General features: G+C 48.9%; 1 protein-coding gene and 1 long non-coding RNA gene across 5 annotated transcripts in view; both read left to right on the plus strand.

Moving 5' to 3' along the window:
* The window catches only part of CDH24 (cadherin 24), a 34,392-nt gene extending 28,067 nt beyond the window's left edge, over positions 1–6,325 (plus strand). For all 4 annotated transcript variants that reach the window (XM_077916906.1, XM_077916907.1, XM_077916909.1 and 1 more), the window contains 3 exons: positions 456–570; positions 2,804–3,052; positions 4,761–6,325. In XM_077916906.1, coding sequence (XP_077773032.1) covers positions 456–570; positions 2,804–3,052; positions 4,761–5,275 — 879 coding nt within the window. In that variant the 3' untranslated portion in view covers positions 5,276–6,325. The remainder of the gene's footprint in view (positions 1–455; positions 571–2,803; positions 3,053–4,760) is intronic.
* A 4,515-nt stretch (positions 6,326–10,840) lies between these two features.
* LOC144325055 (uncharacterized) lies at positions 10,841–11,336 on the plus strand. The gene is made up of 2 exons (XR_013390346.1): positions 10,841–11,038; positions 11,080–11,336. It is a non-coding gene; the product is annotated as an uncharacterized LOC144325055 (long non-coding RNA).
* Positions 11,337–17,137: the final 5,801 nt, after the last annotated feature.

Below are 17,137 nucleotides of genomic sequence, written 5' to 3' on the forward strand. Positions count from 1 at the left end.
AAATTTAAAAGAAATATACAGTAATATGAGTACATTCATTTGTAAAAAAAGGAATATACAACAGGATAGACAAGAAGTCCAGTGTGTTGGTACGTATATGATTTTGGGGGGGGGGGGAATTGTCTTTGTTTTCCCCCCTTTGTTTTTCTTTTTTCAGATATATAAAATTTGTATATAATCTTGGTATACGTGTTGGGAAATATATTATAATAAGCTCTGTAATGTAATATGACAATGTTTACCAATGTAATATATGAATGTTAATAAATAAATAGAACTGGGCGGGGAGGGATGGAGCTAGGCGAGGAGGTTGCAGCATAGCTGTCAACTTTTCCCTTTTCTTGCGAGGAATCCTATTCGGAATAAGGGAATTTCCCTTTAAAAAAGGGGAAAGTTGACAGCTTTGGGTCGCAGCTTGGCTCCGTCACCCCTTTCCTTTCCCCTTCTCCCGCTAGTTGGTGCAGCTGATCCGAGCGGTGGATCGAGACGAGGATGGGAACATGAGCCGCATCATAATCCGCTCCCCCCTTGGGGCCAGGGACCCGAACGTCACTGTGCGAGACAACAAGGGTGAGGGATTGCTCTCAGGTGTGGCTTTCTCAAACATCCCAGGCGGTTGGCAGGCAATCTCAGATAAAGCTGGTCATCTAGTCCAGGCCTGGGAGGTAGTGGGATAACCTGGGGGGGGGGGGTGCACTAAGAGGCAAGGGGTGGGGGGCTGGTTGGTGGTGGTGGCAGCTGGAGGTGTAAATGACAATCAGACCTTGAAACGCTGGTATCCCTGGATCTAGTTCATCAACTTTGCTGAATTAATTAAACTAAATAGTTTTAATTGGATTTTGACTACATGTGCAATGAATCGTTACTGTTTAATTTTATTGTGTTATTATCTTCCTTAGTGGGTCGTGCCGACTGCTATTCTGAATGGTGCTTTTTGTAGGGCAGGGGACATTGGGCATGAGTTTATGGAACCAAGGAGCGGGGTGGTGGTTTGGGAACCACGGATCTCGACTCATTTCAGAACGGTTTCAGGTCTGAATTGGCCTTGAGCTCCTCCAGGAGAGGGAAAAGGGGGCTGCAACCTTGCTTCTTTTTCTTGATCTCTCTGTGGCTTTTGACACACCATCAACCGTGGCGTCCTCTCTGTGGGATGGGTGTTAGGGGCACTGCTTTACAATGGTTCCAGTCTCCCCTTGCAGGATCATCTCCGGAGAGTAGCATTGGAGAAAATGTTCCTCAGCCTTGGCATCTATGTTTTGGGGTGCTGTGGGGCACCCTTTCCCCCCCTAATCCTACTTAGCATATGAAACCCTTAGGAATGCTCCTCAGGCGATTGGTACCTACAGTATGTAGCCTCTTAATTGAGAATGGCCAGGCAGGCTCTGAACCACCATCTGGCCACAGTGGAGGGCTGGATGAGTGCCAACAAACGGAGCTTAAACCCTGGCAAGACAGAGGCCCTGTGTGCAAGTGCTGCCCACGTCCAGGGCGTAGTTCAGTTACCTGTTGCGGACAGTAAAGGAAGGAACAGGTACATAGCCTGGGGCTGCGGCTGGATCCATCTTTGTCACTCAAGGCACAGATGGCACCAGTGGCTGTTACGGTTGTTGTTTGTCGCTAATTAAATTTCTGTACCCCCCTTCGTCCGAGGACCACAGGGCAGTCTGCAATATGAAAACACACAGAAAGCATACCATAACAACAAAGGGAAATGATAACCTTGACACACAGCTTCAAAGACCATAGACTGTTTCATTAGCCAAAGTCTAGGAGTGCCTTTGACCACATTTGGTTGCAGCTGCTCCTCAACTGACATTGCTTGGCTGCTGTGACTTTGGTGGTGAGAACCTCAAGCCTGGATTTCCACAACGTGGTCTCTATGTGGGGCTTCCCCTGGGAGGATACAGGATACAGCAACTAGGTTGACCCAGGGCATCCCATCAACACCTCTGCCACATAGGCTGCCAACACGGGCGCAGTTCAAGATTTGCCTTTCGGCATTTAAAGCCCTGAGCAATTTGACTGCAGTTCCTTCCCTGCAGGGGGTTGGACTACATGACCCCTGGGGTCCCTTCGAACTCTACAATTCTGTGGTTCTAACTTGAGACCAGTACAGTGGTACCTCGGGTTAAGTACTTAATTCATTCCGGAGGTCCATACTTAACCTGAAACTGTTCTTAACCTGAAGCACCACTTTAGCTAATGGGGCCTCCTGCTGCTGCCGCACTGCTGCACAATTTCTGTTCTCATCCTGAAGCAAAGTTCTTAACCCGAGGTACTATTTCTGTGTTAGCGGAGTCTGTAACCTGAAGCGTATGTAACCTGAAGGGTATGTAACCTGAGGTACCACTGTATATCTGAGGGAACCCACTGCCTAGCAACTGCGCTTCTCAGATGGGGAGTTGCAGAGAGTTGTGTGCTTAGCCTGTTGTACAAACTAGGCTTTTAGTGTTGCAGCTCCAGCTCTCTGGGATCAATTACCAGCTGAAATAAGACCATCGCCTAGTGCCAGGATGCTTAGGTGCCTACTGAATCCATTTCTGTTTAGGAGCGCTTTCCCCAAGGGGTACCCCAATCATTTATGGAATATCAATTTTATAGCTGAGAAAATTGCTTTGTTTCTGATGTTTGTAGGGCGGCCTTACTGTTTTGAAGGGTTTGTTGATTTTCAGAGCTCTCTCTCTCTCTCTCTCTCTCTCTCTCTCTCTCTCTCTCTCTCTCTCTCTCTCTGAGTCTTACACCGCTTTATGCTGCGGTCTATAAGTTTGTTCCCCTAACCGCCTTTCATCTTTTCCCTCCCCAGATAACTCTGCCTCCTTGCTACTTCGTGCTGCCCGCCTGCCCACCCAAGGCGGGTCCCTGCTGGTGCCGCTGGAACTGGTGGACGGGGGCTCTCCCACCCGCACAGGCTCCCCCACCCTGACCGTCAGCATCTGCCGGTGTCGGCGCGATGGGGCCATGCACTCCTGCGGGGCCGAGGCCCTGGGCTCCCCGGCAGGCCTCAGCACGGGTGCCCTTCTTGCCATCCTCGCCTGCGTGGGCACTCTGCTTGGTGAGAAAGGACAGGGGCTGCACTCAGGCGGCAGAAATGGGGGCTGCGAACTGGGGAGGGGGGAGGAATTCGGTTCCTTCCGCACTCCAGTGAGAAGATCGGCAATTCACACTTCTGCACCAATACGCAAACTGAAACATAGCTAAACTTCAGAGTTCACGCTTTTCAGAATTTGTGAGGCAGTTCACCAAACAAACAACTGGTGCAAACATGTTTATGTCAGGGGGAAGTGTGCGAAAAAACGTTACTGCAAATTACGTACAGAAATGCATTGCGTTGGGGAGAAATTGCTTGCGAAATTTTGCATCTTAGCTAAAACTGCGTGCAAGAACGTAATTATGGGAAATCTGCACTAGAACAAATTTTCGCAAGGATTTTTAAAAATTGCAATTTACTGCAGAAATGTTGAGAAGTGAATTTAAGAGCATTTTTTTAAAAAAATGAGTAACTGCAATTGATCGATTTGCCCATCCCAACCGAAAACCCAGACAGGGCAGGGGTAGATTTTCAGAATGAGTGGAATCAATGATTCCTGGAGATGGAGTTTCAAAACTAGGAAGAGGCTGTTTATCTAAATCTCCAATGTTTATCTAAGGATGGATCTCCGACAACAAACAAACAAAAAAACAGCTTGAAATGTGAAGGTGGGCTTCTGTTAACAGTGCCAGGGGTTGAGACAGAGTCCTGGGGTCCAGAGCAAAGCAGTAGAGTGAGCCACTGCTATGGTATTCCAAGAATATGGGCCTTGCAGATCACGAGCTCAGAAAAAGTCACCGAAAAGATCTGAGAGCAGAGGCTGGGCGCCAAGGATGGGTATCAAAACTGAGCAGAGGACCTCTAGAAACATGGAGGGTGGACTTCTTCTTTTTTTAAACTTTATTCCAAAACCGAAAAAAGAATTACAAACATCAAATTCAAAATCCATATTCGTTTTGTAACATAAGCCTATTACATAGCTGACTAAATTAAAATATACCTATTGCTATAGACTTCCCTTTGCTGTATATAAATGCAGCGCAATTAGAAATATTATATTAGAATTTTTTATAAGTTCCCCTATACCCCCCCCCACTCCCCTTCACCCATGTGTGATCTCAATATTTTTTTACTTCTTCCATCTTGTTGTGTTGTTTTAATTATGGAGGGTGGACTTTTGAGAATGAGCCTTTTCTACCTCCACTGAAGATGGAGTGGAGAACAGCTCTGTTGCACCTTGTGGGTTTCTGGCCGCTGTAAGAACAAGATGTTGGACTCAATGGGCCATTGGCCTGGCCTGGGAAGGCTCTTATTGTGTTATGTCCTTCTGATTCCACAAGAAGTGTCCAACAAGGCGTATGGGGGGGTGTGGTGTGGTGGTGAAAGCCCTGCTGTTTGCTGTGCCTTGCTAACACCTGTCCTTCTCCCCAGAGAGCCAGTGTGGTGTAGTGGTTAAGAGCGATAGACTTGTAATCTGGGGAACTGGGTTTGCATCTCCGCTCCTCCACATGCAGCTGTTGGGTGACCTTGGGCTAGTCACACTTCTCTGAAGTCTCTCAGCCCCACTCACCTCACAGAGCGTTTGTTGTGGGGGAGGAAGGGAAAGGAGATTGTTAGCCGCTTTGAGACTCCTTTGGGTAGTGATAAAGCGGGATATCAAATCCAAACTCTTCTTCTTCTTCTTCCCCTGCTTCTTTCTGCCTGCACCTGCCACCCGCTTCCCTGCATCCAGCCCTGGTGCTGCTGTTTGTCGCCCTCCGGAGGCAGAAGCAGGCGGCGCTGCTGCCTTTCGAAGAAGAGGACGTCCGCGAGAACATCATCACCTACGACGACGAGGGCGGGGGCGAAGAGGACACGGAAGCCTTCGACATGGCCGCCCTGCAGAACCCCGACGCTGCCCCTCCACCGCCTCAGCAGCGCCGCCTCTTCCGGCGGGACGTGCTCCCCCGCCTGCACTTCCCGCCCTCCTTGCCGACCCGCCTGCCCCCGCAGCCCCACGACGTGGCCAGCTTCCTGGCGGCCCGCCTGAGCGAAGTGGACGCCGACCCCTCCGTCCCCCCCTACGACTCCATCCAGGTGTACGGCTATGAGGGACAGGGCTCCTCGGCTGGCTCCCTCAGCTCCCCGGGGTCCTCTTGCGCTGGCGACAGCGACGCCGGAGGGTACGAGTACCTGGAAGAATGGGGGCCACTCTTCCGAACACTGGCTGAGCTCTACGGCACCCCAGAAGGGCCACCTCCAACCTGAGGGACCTTGAACCGGGGAGGGGTCACATCCACAGAACAGCGCGGCCCTCCAGTCCTCTCTGTCCCTGTCGTGTTGCTTGTTGCTTTCTCCCTTTTGGTTCGCTCTCGGTTTCAGCTTGTCTTCTAGACATCTCCTGTCCTTGTTTGCGTCGCCTCCCTGTAGGCCGGGGCGGCTGGTCTGTGGCCTTCCAGATGTTTCTGAGTCACATCAGTCCCACCCGGCATGGCCGGCGGTCAGGGATGATGGGGGAGCTGTGATTGTGCAACATCTGCAGGGCCACAGGCTAGCCACCCCAATTATTCTTTCAGTGCGTCTTTCATTCTCTCGCGGTTTTCCCGCTCCCCAAATCTTTCATGTTTAAATTCCTTTGATTTTATTTCGGATTCTTCTCTTCCCTTCTTCAGCTACTTTGCACTTCCAGCGTCCGCCATTCCTTACTCTGTTCCTTTAGACGTCCTCGATTCCCTTTCCATTTTGCTACTTTGTCATTTGTTCAGCCTTTAAACAAAAATGTTATGGGTTGGTTTGGTTTCGGTTTGGTTTTGGTCCCCTCTGTAATTCACATTGTTTTCTCTTCATTTTGCTGTTACCTGTGCCGTGTTTAGTCTGTTTTTGGTTTTCCATTCTTTTCTTTCCCCCTTCTCCTGTACAAAATAACTCTATGCATTCATTTTCTCCCAGAATCCTTTGGTACCAAACTCCCTCCCTCCCTGGACCCTAACAATCCAGTCTTGCCAGCATGGATTTACCTCTCATTCAACTTGCAGCCCCCCCAGCCAGGGCAGGGCTTCTGACCTCACCACCAGCACCCCTGCATGGGCTCCCAGGAAAATGCGTGGAGATGGCAGCGAGGGCGGAGGACGAGATCTGGCCTCTGACCTCTGGACAAAGCCCTCCTCTCCTGATACCGCAAAGGGACTTTCTATAGCCAGGACAATTTTATTCTAGGGAGCTAAGGCATAATCGGTGTTGGGTGGGGGACATCCATGTTATAATTTCGTAATAAACAATTTATTTTCTAAAAAAAAAAAAGACCACTGTGGATTTTCAGTTGTGCGTCTGCCTGAGCGAGATGTGAACAAGTTAACATGTTGTTGTTGGCATCCGTATGTCTCGAGAGACAATGGAGTGTGCCTCTGGGGGTGAAGTCAAACCACTTCATTAGCGGTGACCTCCCCAATACGCAAGTCTAGGCAGTGTGTCTGGAGGTCCTGGGCTGGGCAGACAACAAGACTCCCCTCTCAGCCTCGCTGATGTGGTCCAAAGGAAAGCAGAGCAAGACGTTTGGCACCAGCTTGGCTGCAGGAGTTGCAGGAAGGAGGAGTACAAGGCACCATTCAACTGCCTTAGGGTCTCCGCACTGGATTTGTGTAGGGTTTACTCGTGAAGATATCCCACAAGGCAGCAGAGGTTTAGAATTAGTTTTCCTTCTCCTAGATGAGCTACCTTTCCATCTGCCCCTTTTTTCCTCTACAGCACTTGCAGAAAATGCTGCAACCATTGGGCCTACTCTTGCTCTCATCCACTCAGTCTTCCAGAACCTGTCTTCACATGCAGAAGAAGTCCCTAACTCACCCAGGGTTTGAGACCCATCGGCTGCCCTCACCTGATTTAGCTGGCTAGCTGAAGCTGTTTCCCGGGGTGTGGCCGCTGTCGCATGCTGGCAGCTTCCAGGAGCCACAGGTGGGAGCTGCGTGTAAAGGTGAACAAACTACCCCAGAAGGAGCACAATGTGTGTGTGTGTGTGTCCCCCGCAGAGGTACTACCCCTCCCCTAACAACTCCCACACCCCATGATACCATGACAACCAATAAAACTTTGGGCCCTTCCAGATTGTCGCTATTTGGGGATGGGATTCTGGCAAATTCAGGTTGTGCGGTTATAGCACATTAGGCGGTCTTGTGCAAAAACAAACCCTCCACCTCTCCAAAATATTGGGCTTTTTGCAACGTACTGGTGGTTGTGAGGTAGCTTGCTCTGACAGAGTTGCCTCGCCTCCCCACAAACAAATCAGGAGTGCTTATTAAATGGCCAACTGCCGTCTGGTCTCCCTGCAAACAGATCAGGTTAAATGCTCGGTAAACGAGTCATCTGGAAACACCCTCAGACAGACTGGGCTCAACTCCTCTTGTGGGCTTCCCCCAGGCTGGCTACTCTTGGAACAGAATGCCAGACCAGACGGAAAGGTCTTTGATCTGATCTGGCACGGTCCTCTTTATGAGTTTGCCGTAGCTGGAGTGAGCTTTTGCAGGTGAAAGTCTAGTCTAGAGGAGGAGCAGGGTGGGCAGTATAATAGATTGGAAAGGGTGTGTTGGAGGGCAGGCTGCCGGGTTCTGTTATGGGAGCTGCCGTGAGAAGCAGTTGGAGGGGCAAAAAAGGGTGGCGACAGCAGTGCTGCAAGGCGTTCTGTCTCTTTCCTTGGCTTATTAAGGCGTAGCATTCCCCCAGGGCTGGGTCTCAACCCCCCTGGGTGAAAAGGCTGCCCACTCCCACAAGCCCTGGGTGCCATGAGCACATTGCCGTTAACATTTCCCATTTTTTAAGGGAAATTCCCTTATTCTGAATAGGATTCCTCGCAAGAAAAGGGAAAAGTTGACAGCTATGCATGTGCACCTGTTGGCTCGACCTGGAGAATAAGATCTACAGTGGTACCTCGGGTTACATACGCTTCAGGTTACAGACTCCGCTAACCCAGAAATAGTGCTTCAGGTTAAGAACTTTGCTTCAGGATGAGAACAGAAATCATGCTCCAGCGGCGTGGCAGCAGCAGGAGGCCCCATTAGCTAAAGTGGTCTCCAGGTTAAGAACAGTTTCAGGTTAAGAACAGACCGCCAGAACAAATTAAGTACTTAACCTGAGGTACCACTGTATAAGGTACAGCACCTGTGTCATTCTGGAGCATGTCAGGCTCCGACTCCCATCAGCCTCCAGGAAGCACTGCTGGCATAAACTGAGCTGCTGTGTCTCCTACCAGCCAGGCCAGGTAAGGACCCCCCGGACCCGCCTCCCAGCTAAGCTCTCCTTCCCTCCTGGCAGCATCCTTCCAATCACTTAGCAGATAATATGACAAGGCAGAGGCACTGCCTATTGGTAAAGAGACTGTCTTTATCAGCCGCTGAACACAATGGCAATAATCGGTTCCTCCAGGAGCAGAGGCACTCTACCTGTGCGTTACCCATAAGCAAGAGAAGCCTGTTGCCTTCATGTTCTAGGTGCAGGTTTGTAGCTCGGGTGCAGAACACCTGTCCCTAATGCCATTTCCCAGTAAAGCTGGGAATGTTCCTTGCTGAATTCCTGGACAGCCACGGCCACCAAGTTAGATGGATCAGTGCAATGCAGCTTCCTGTGTCCTTGTGACCCATTGCTGAGAAAGAGGACGTATCTGGCGCCAGAAGGAACAGAAATGAGAACTCCTGGGCCCCTCCCTGCACCAAGGATGTATCTTCCTTAAACATTTTAATTTAATTTAATTAAGCCTTATCAGAAGCATATGCAGATAACCAAGCCCCAAGCAACACATTTCAAATAGATTCCACTTCTGGCAATATGGACTAGGAAGCAATCTCCCCCACCGCTTCACTTCCTGAGAATGTTAATTTCTAACCATGTTTTTAAAGAAAAATTATTTAAGTAATGTACCTGTGTGGGCCTCAAGCATAGGAGTGAGGAAACTTTTTGGGCCACATCACCTGTTGGAAAGCAGTTAGGGGGGCCACATTCCACACACAATCACACAGACGGGTATTTCAGCTAGTTTTTAGGTGGTTTTTAGTTGTTTTTAAATGCTTTAATTGCGTTTCTGTTTGATTTTAAGTGGCACTGTTTTAAACCCCTTGGACTTTGCTGCCCTTGGAGGGAGCTCGGAATACAAATCCTAATAATAAACAACATAAATAAATAATGTTCCTGTCGGAAACAGACATCTATTTAATTGTTAGCAACTAACTCCACTCTAGTGTGCAAAGGAAAAAGAATGAATAAGAAACTTATCCAATGCCCCTTATCTATCCTGACTTTGCAAATGGCAAAAAAAAACTTCCAAGGCACAGCTGAACTGCCAGCCCTACCTTAACAACTACTCAAAGCCATGAATTCCAAAATGCAATTGCATCCTGGAAATCGCATGCGTGCAATTTCCAAGTTTATGTCATATTTGCAAGTCTGCTTCTGTGCTGAGGCATTTCCAACCCCTCTGCATTGATATTCCTGCAACAGATTTTTTATTTTTATTTTTTGCTGAGGCAGGAGATGCGCTGCACACTTTGCACAACATCAAAGCCGTTTTACCTTTAAGCGGATCCCTGCTTAACGGCTGATGGGCAGGAGTGAGGACCCCAGAGGAACTGTACCCAGCTGGATCCTGAGCCCTGATCCTAACGGATTAACACAGAGAATTTTCAAAAAGGACTTTGGACTCCACCCACTACCCCAAGCTGCTGAAGCCCACTTCAATAATGTGGAAGATGGTGGTCTCACGTGGGTGTTTTTGATGCCGCAAAGGAAAATGGTGCAAATGTGGGGCGAGACAGAGAATTTAGATGTTGAATGCTGGCCACTCCTACAACTCAAAATCCTGGTACCCGGGTGGGGCTCAGAAATAGAGGATGGAATAAGGGGAAATCCTTGTTTCTTTGATCATCTAGTAAGCATCTTGAAAGCAGCCGTAGCAGCCAAGCTGATCTCCCTCCATTCCCCTCTCTTCATATCGAGAAAGGCGTCCATTCTTTTCTGTGCAACTTTTCCTCTTCATCAAAAGGGTGTCTTCCTTCCCGCTGCCTCCTTTCTCTATCATTCGCATTGCTCCGTTTCAAAGGCCGGCTCCTCTTTTCATTTCCCCCGTTATTTGAGCTGCGTCCGTTCTGTTTCCTTTCTTCCGCAGCCGCCTGACCCGCGTCCGCAGCTCAAGGCTGGCTCACCTGCTGTTAATGCCGTTGCCGTCTCTGATGCCGAGACAACGGCGGCCTCCAAAATAATGTCGATAGTTTCTGGATTCACTCCCACCCAGAGGAGCGGCTCTGTGGAAAACAGGCTCAGGACCCAGGCATCTCAAGCCAGGAGGCTGCTAGGCCTCAAAGCCTGCCTAGGAGTTGCGCCCTCTGCTCTGGAAACTCCTGGTCCCCCAATCTGGTGCTGAAAGGCAATCTGCACGTGGCACAGAGGCACTCTCTTGCTCTTTCACGTTGAACTATTGTGCCCTCTGTTGTAAACAAAACCTGCCCTTCTTCCCTTATGGGGTATCCAAGAGCCCGTATAGAGTCCTTACGTAGGTTCCCTATTGGTAGGAGAAAATAACAGAGGCCAACCAGAGAATATTGAGAAGCAAAGCCGCTAGTAAGCCTGGTTTTTATTAAAGCTGTTGCAACAGGGTGCTCCCCTCACACGCAGGGAAGGAGGAGGACCCAGAACCAAGGTGTGCCTGCCCTTATATAGACATTTTAAATTTCCTGCCCTGGCGCGCAAGACTGCCCCTCCATGCATCATACATGCATCGCAGAAGGGGTGTAACCCAAGACCACCCCCCACAAACATCATACCTACATCACAGAAAAGGCGGTCTACAATGAAGGAAGGGACGGTTTACCTCTGTCGCAATATAGATTGCAATATAGATTGCCTGAGCAGCTTTGGCTTTAGATTCCAATAAAGATTGCTTGAGCAGGTTTGGCTTGTGACACTGGTCAAGTAAAGAATAAGAGAAGCCACGTAGGCCCAAAAGACAGGGAAATGGGTGAGGAACGTGCTTAACGTGATTATCCTCCTAAGGTGTACCTATAGGTTGGCAATTGGTGATTGGTGGAAGGAAGGTGTACCTATAGGTTGGCAATTGGTGATTGGTGGAAGGAAGGTGTACCTATAGGTTGGCAATTGGTGATTGGTGGAAGGAAGGTGTACCTATAGGTTGGCAATTGGTGATTGGTGGAGAAATGTGTACCTACAGTATAAGAATGCCTGCCAAATGCCATGTATTTACAGCCAGTTTTCAGGAGCTATCCTGCTGGTTGTCTCTGTGTACAGATTATCTCTGTACACAGATTTCAATAAACTCTTTTTCTCCAAAGAAGATTTTGCTTTCCTGGTACTTTTGTTCCCTCCAAGGTCCGGGGATGGCGAGGCTGATGGATCCCTAGGTAAATAAGGCTTCAACAACAGAAATTTGAATGTTGTTGTTTTTCCTGTCTGCCAGGTTATCTGGATAATACCTTATCTGATTGCCTTTCCTGGTAGTCTGTCCACTCCTTTGAAATGGTGATTCCTAAATTCCTGTAACAAGGAAGGTTTTCCCACCTCCTTGCAGAGAAACATTTGGTCAGCTTGGGAGTCAAAATGGTTTCAGGACTGTCTTCCTGTGCTGCTTCAGACATGTGGTTTATATATTTATGTACGTGTTTGCTTGGTACATTTATGAACATTTATTATATATCCAAGACCTTAAAATTCTTATTACACCACTTAGGCATTGCCAAAAAAAGAGAGGGCAGAGTCATGTATGCCTTGCATATGCTAAGTTATACATATAGATGCAAATGCATACCTTGCAAGGGGGGGGGGAGGGACTATCCTGTTTTTTTATCATGAGAGAATGGCAGCCATTTTGGCTGCCGTGAATCTTGCACCCCAAAAAAGCACAGTAAAATCAAGGGAAAAAACCACAACTTTAAAACATACAACAGTTTAAAAAATACTAAATACTAAAACAGGTTAAAAGGACCTCAACTTTGTAAGCATCTGGTAGGCTTGTCTAAACAGGAATGTTTATAGCAGGTGCCAAAAAGTGTACAGTCAAAGCAGCATCTCAATAGGCAGGGAGTTCCAAGGTGCATTTACACTCCATAATCCTGTTCGCTTCACCCTTCCAATCTGCTCTTTCTTCCCTCAGCCCCTAACTGCCTTCCCCGCCGCCGCCATGTCCTGCGACCCTGTTTCCTTAATCCCAGATTTGTGTGGACTGGTTAGGCCTTCTCTGTCCTGAGAGGAAAACACTTTGCACGTGCTCAGAGGCTTTCCTCCCCTTTCATTGTAGAACACCCACACGTTCCACGACAGAGTCCTGACGCTGAAAAAGGCTAAGCCCTCCCCTACTTCTTTCCAACTAAAATGAACTCAAAGTAGACCCGCTGAAACAAATGGACTGTGGATTCAAGTCCCATGTTGGGCAAAAAAATCCTGCATTGCAGTGGGTTGGACTAGATGACCCTCCGAACCCGTTTCCAACGCTGCAATTCTTTTATTCTAATAATGCACCCATTATTTTCAGTGGGTCTGATCCGAGTAGGGCTAGCATTAGACACAACCTCCAGTCTCTAGTGCCAGGTCCATCCATTCCTTTTCCCACTGGCAAAGTTTATATCCTGCCCCACATTTTTTCTACCTTTCCCCTCCCATTCAACCCCTAACACCTCCAATCTCTGCTGGCACTAGAAGACAGGCCCATTTAGAGGAAGCTGGCAAAGTAATCTCTCTCTCTTTCTTTTTAACTCTCTGGCCTTCTCATCACTTTTTATTTTTTATTTTTTTAAGGCCCAGGTATTTGAAATTTCCCCCTGCTGCTTCGAAATCAAAATGCCACAGGGAAGCAAATGAGCCAAAGTCACAACGCCCCTCCTTTCAGAAAGTGCCGGAATCTGGGCTCCACCTGTGTGTGTGGGGGGGGAGTGCTGGGCTGGCAACTTTGGCGCACTCTGCCGCCTCGGGCTGGCAAAATAAATAAATAAAAGCAAAACATTCGGCTTTGGAGTTTTCTTTTCTTTTTTGTTTTGTTTTTTGTTTTTGCAGAAATCTACTGCAAAGCACAAGCCCTATAGGTCAACCGGAAGGGGGTGAATATTATACCACAAACGCACCACTTTTCAGAAACAGCTTGCGATATTATTAAAAGCGAGGCGGAGATTGAAAACACAGGCGAACGCATACCCTAAATAATTACACCCCCCCTTAAGCCTGGTAATAAATGCATCGGGACGCCTCCAGCTGCCCAGCAAAGCAAAACACAAATGAACAAAAGAATTGTGAAGTTTCAGCTCTTTTAAAGCAGCCGCCATGCTAAATATCTGGGGAGGGTAAGTCCTGCAGGATTTGTACCCCTGCTTGCAAAGTTGTAAGTGGTCCTGAGGGACTTGTGGGAGTCCCACACAGCCAGGATGGGGGCGCCTGCTCTTGCTGGACTACAATTCCCATCACCCCTGATTATTGGCCATGTTGCCTGGGGCTGGAAGGGCCACAGGTCCCCCTCCGCCACTGAGCAACCCCAAATCATCTTGGCTGGGGATGTGGCAACCGAAAGCTCAGAAGTCATGGTTTAGACAGGATGTCTTGGGGGACTTGGGTCCGTATTCCACTTTTCCAGCATGTTCTCTGTGTGGCCTTGGGCTAAACCACAAACACAGAGCTTGAGGAGAGGTTTATAATGCTGCATTATGCAAGGTGTGGTTAAAATTGTGAGAGTTTTCACACGCGCCCCATCCTCTCTGATATTACTAGGCCAAAGGGTCCGCCAGGCGATTGGCAATAAATTCAGGAGGCGCAAGAGAAAGCCCTTCTTCACACCGCACAGAATTAATTGACGGAAGCTGCTGCCAAAAGATGCGGCAATAGCCAATTAACGTAGATGGCTTTTAAAATGGTTTAGCCAAGTTCAGAGAGGAGGAGGGGACATATATCAGAGGCGATTGGCTGAGACAAGCGGGACCTGAAAGAAAATGCAGCTGTGTAGCCTCTCCTCATTTGGGGAAGTGGCTTTGCATGCCAGAGGTCGCAGGTTCGATCCCCAGCATCTCTGGGTTGGGCTGGAAGAGATACCCTGCCTGATACCCTCCAGAGCTGCTGCCAGTCCGTGTAGGCAATACTGAGGTAGATGGACCTTCCTATAAGTCTTCCTGTTCAGCCACATTTTCTCCCAGAATACTAAAGTGCACAAGAAGGCTATCCCACCTTTCCCCCTGGTTTTCAGGCCAATACAGTGGTACCTCGGGTTACAGACGCTTCAGGTTACAGACTCCGCTAACCCAGAAATAGTACCTTGGGTTAAGAACTTTGCTTCAGGATGAGAACAGAAATTGTGCAGCGGTGGCAGCAGGAGGCCCCATTAGCTAAAATGGTACCTCATGTTAAGAACAGTTTCAGGTTAAGAACGGACCTCCAGAACAAATTAAGTTCTTAACCCGAGGTACCACTGTACTCTTGTTTCTCAGGCCCTATCTGCACTATGCATTTAAAGCCATGTTATGCCACTTTAAACAGCCAAAGAATCCTGGGAAATGTAGTTTAAGGGTGCTGAGAGAAGTTAGGAGATCCCTATTCCCCTCACAGAGCTATAGTTCCCAGGGTTCTGTGCAAGGATTGTTACACTGCTCTGATAAATGTAGTTCCGTGAGGGCAATAGATGGGTTTCCTAACAACTCTTAGCACCCTTAGCAAACTACACTTCCCATAATTCTCTGGGAAGAGCTATGACTGCTTGGAGAAGAGTGATACTGCTTTAAAGGTATAGTGCAGAGAGGGACCTCAGCTACCCTCTTCTGACTTCAGTTACTCACCAGCTGAGTTCACAATTATGGGGAGTGGCACCTGTACAGAGAACATTCATGCAAAGGCAGGATATGCCCCTGATTATCAGGTGCTGAGGAGCATCAAGAGGGGAGGAACATGACATTCAAAGCCCTGCTTGATGGCTTCCCAGATGTGTCTGGTCTGCCACTGGTCGCAACAGGATCCTGGACTCGATGGGCCTTTAGGCTGATCCTACAAAGCTCCTCTCATGGACAACACTTTGTACGTTTAAAGGTAAAGGGACCCCTGACCATTAGGTCCAACGTGACCAACTCTGGCGCTCATCTCGCTTTATTGGCTGAGGGAGCCGGCGTACAGCTTCTGGGTCATGTGGCCAGCATGACTAAGCCGCTTCTGGCGAACCAGAGCAGCGCACGGAAACGCCGTTTACCTTCCCGCCGGAGTGGTACCTATTTATCTACTTGCACTTTGACGTGCTTTTGAACTGCTAGGTTGGCAGGAGCAGGGGCCGAGCAACGGAAGCTCACCCCGTTGCGGGGATTCGAACCGCCGACCTTCTCGGCAAGTCCTAGGCTCTGTGGTTTAACCCACAGCGCCACCCGTGTCCCATACTTTGTACATTTAAGATCGTTGAATTGTATAGTGGGAATGCCCAATTCTACAATCCCACCAAACCACCCAGCACCTAGGAGAACTGACCGGAGGCTGGAAGTGTATCATCGTGGCACAAACTGACCAGCTCACAAGTGACTGGGCTCTGTAAAAGAACTGATACCATCTATCAATAAGGATTTTGCATATATCACACCCGCAGGGGAAAATTACATGCTAAACACAAGCAAGCAAGCAAAACACCCAGAGACAAATGACATTATGTTGCAGGAAACCTCTTTATTTCTTACAACTTAAAAAGACGTTTCTCTTTGCTGTAGGTTAGGGCTGCCATACACCTGGATTTCCCTGGACATTAATGGGATTTCAAAGGCAGAACTGACGTCCGGGGGTTGGGGGCGGATTTCCGAAAGGTGGCACTCAACAATTTTTGGGGTTTCGTTAAAAAAACTAAACAACTCAGTTTCAGGGTGTCCTGGTTTTTACTTTTTGAAATATGTCAACCCTACTGTGGGTCGGACGAACATTGGTAAGGCAACGAGGGTTCAGTTAAAGTTGGCCACCCCTATGATACAAAGATGAGTAATGATGAATGTGGAAGAGATGCCTGGCTCCCCACACACTCACAAAATGGTTTTTACGGCAGCAAAGGGGGAAAGGAAGGTGTGATACCCGACTGTTTTGGAAGAGAGGGGGATACATCTCCTGGGTCTGGAGCATCCCTGAAGAGGTGGTTTGAAAGGTGGGCATCTCCTGGGTTCTCATCCCAGCATGGAGAAGGAATCTAGGTTCCGGAGGAGTTTTGAGACAGGTTTCATGTCAGTCCAAGGACTCTCTCGGGGTGGGATTGCGCTCCCGTGATTTGGTGCAGGGAGAAGTGCCATCTGGGCACTTCTGGGCTTGTCTGGGGCAGAAGGCCTGGAGGGTGGCAGTGGTACCCCTGGGCTGGAGGGAGCTGGGGCTGTGATTGCTTTTCTGGCTGCCAGTGTCTTTTGTCTGTCGTTTAATTTATATGCAAATGAGGAGGGCGGGCCTGCCCCCTCTGTGCCCAGCACTACAAGAATATTAATTACTTTCCAAGGGGAGTGCAGAGCTCAAGTGCAAACAGGCACGCTCCTCTTCCTCCTCCAGTTCATCCCCGGCCACATCCACACGGCTGACTCCTTTTCCCGCTTTCTCATTCCTTCGCTTCCTCTCCCCTTGTCTGTATGCACCTGCAATCCCCTTTCCCCCCTTCACTCCTTTGATCCCCCTCTTGTTCCTCCATTCATCTCCTCCGTCTTGATCTCCACACTTGGCCCACTGTCCCTTTTCATTACTTAACAAGGCACATTCCCTTCCTCCTCCCCACCCCTCCTTGCATTGAGCCAATCAACTTTTACGATTAATTCTGCACTGCATTTTTTAATGGCATTCTACCTTCTGTTGTGTCTGGTACACACGCTGCTGTACACCGCCTTGATATTTTATGAGTGGGCGGTGTATATGAATATTTTAATAAAACGAAGGCTGGTTCCCCATGTTCTCCCTTCTTGGCCAGCCATCCCTTCCAGGTCTGCCTGAGCTTTGAGGCCAGCGCTAGCTCGCTGGGCTACGAAACAGCCACTGCAGTGTAGCGGGCTAGGGTGTTAAGATCAGGACCTGGCAGACCAGGGTTCGAATCCCCACCTTGGGGAGGGAGGGGGGCTATCTCTCAGCCTAACCTACCTCACAGGGTTGTCGTGAGGATTGCATGGAGAGCTC

Source organism: Podarcis muralis, chromosome 13 (assembly GCF_964188315.1).
Source record: "Podarcis muralis chromosome 13, rPodMur119.hap1.1, whole genome shotgun sequence".
In the NCBI taxonomy this organism is placed as follows: Eukaryota; Metazoa; Chordata; class Lepidosauria; order Squamata; family Lacertidae; genus Podarcis; species Podarcis muralis.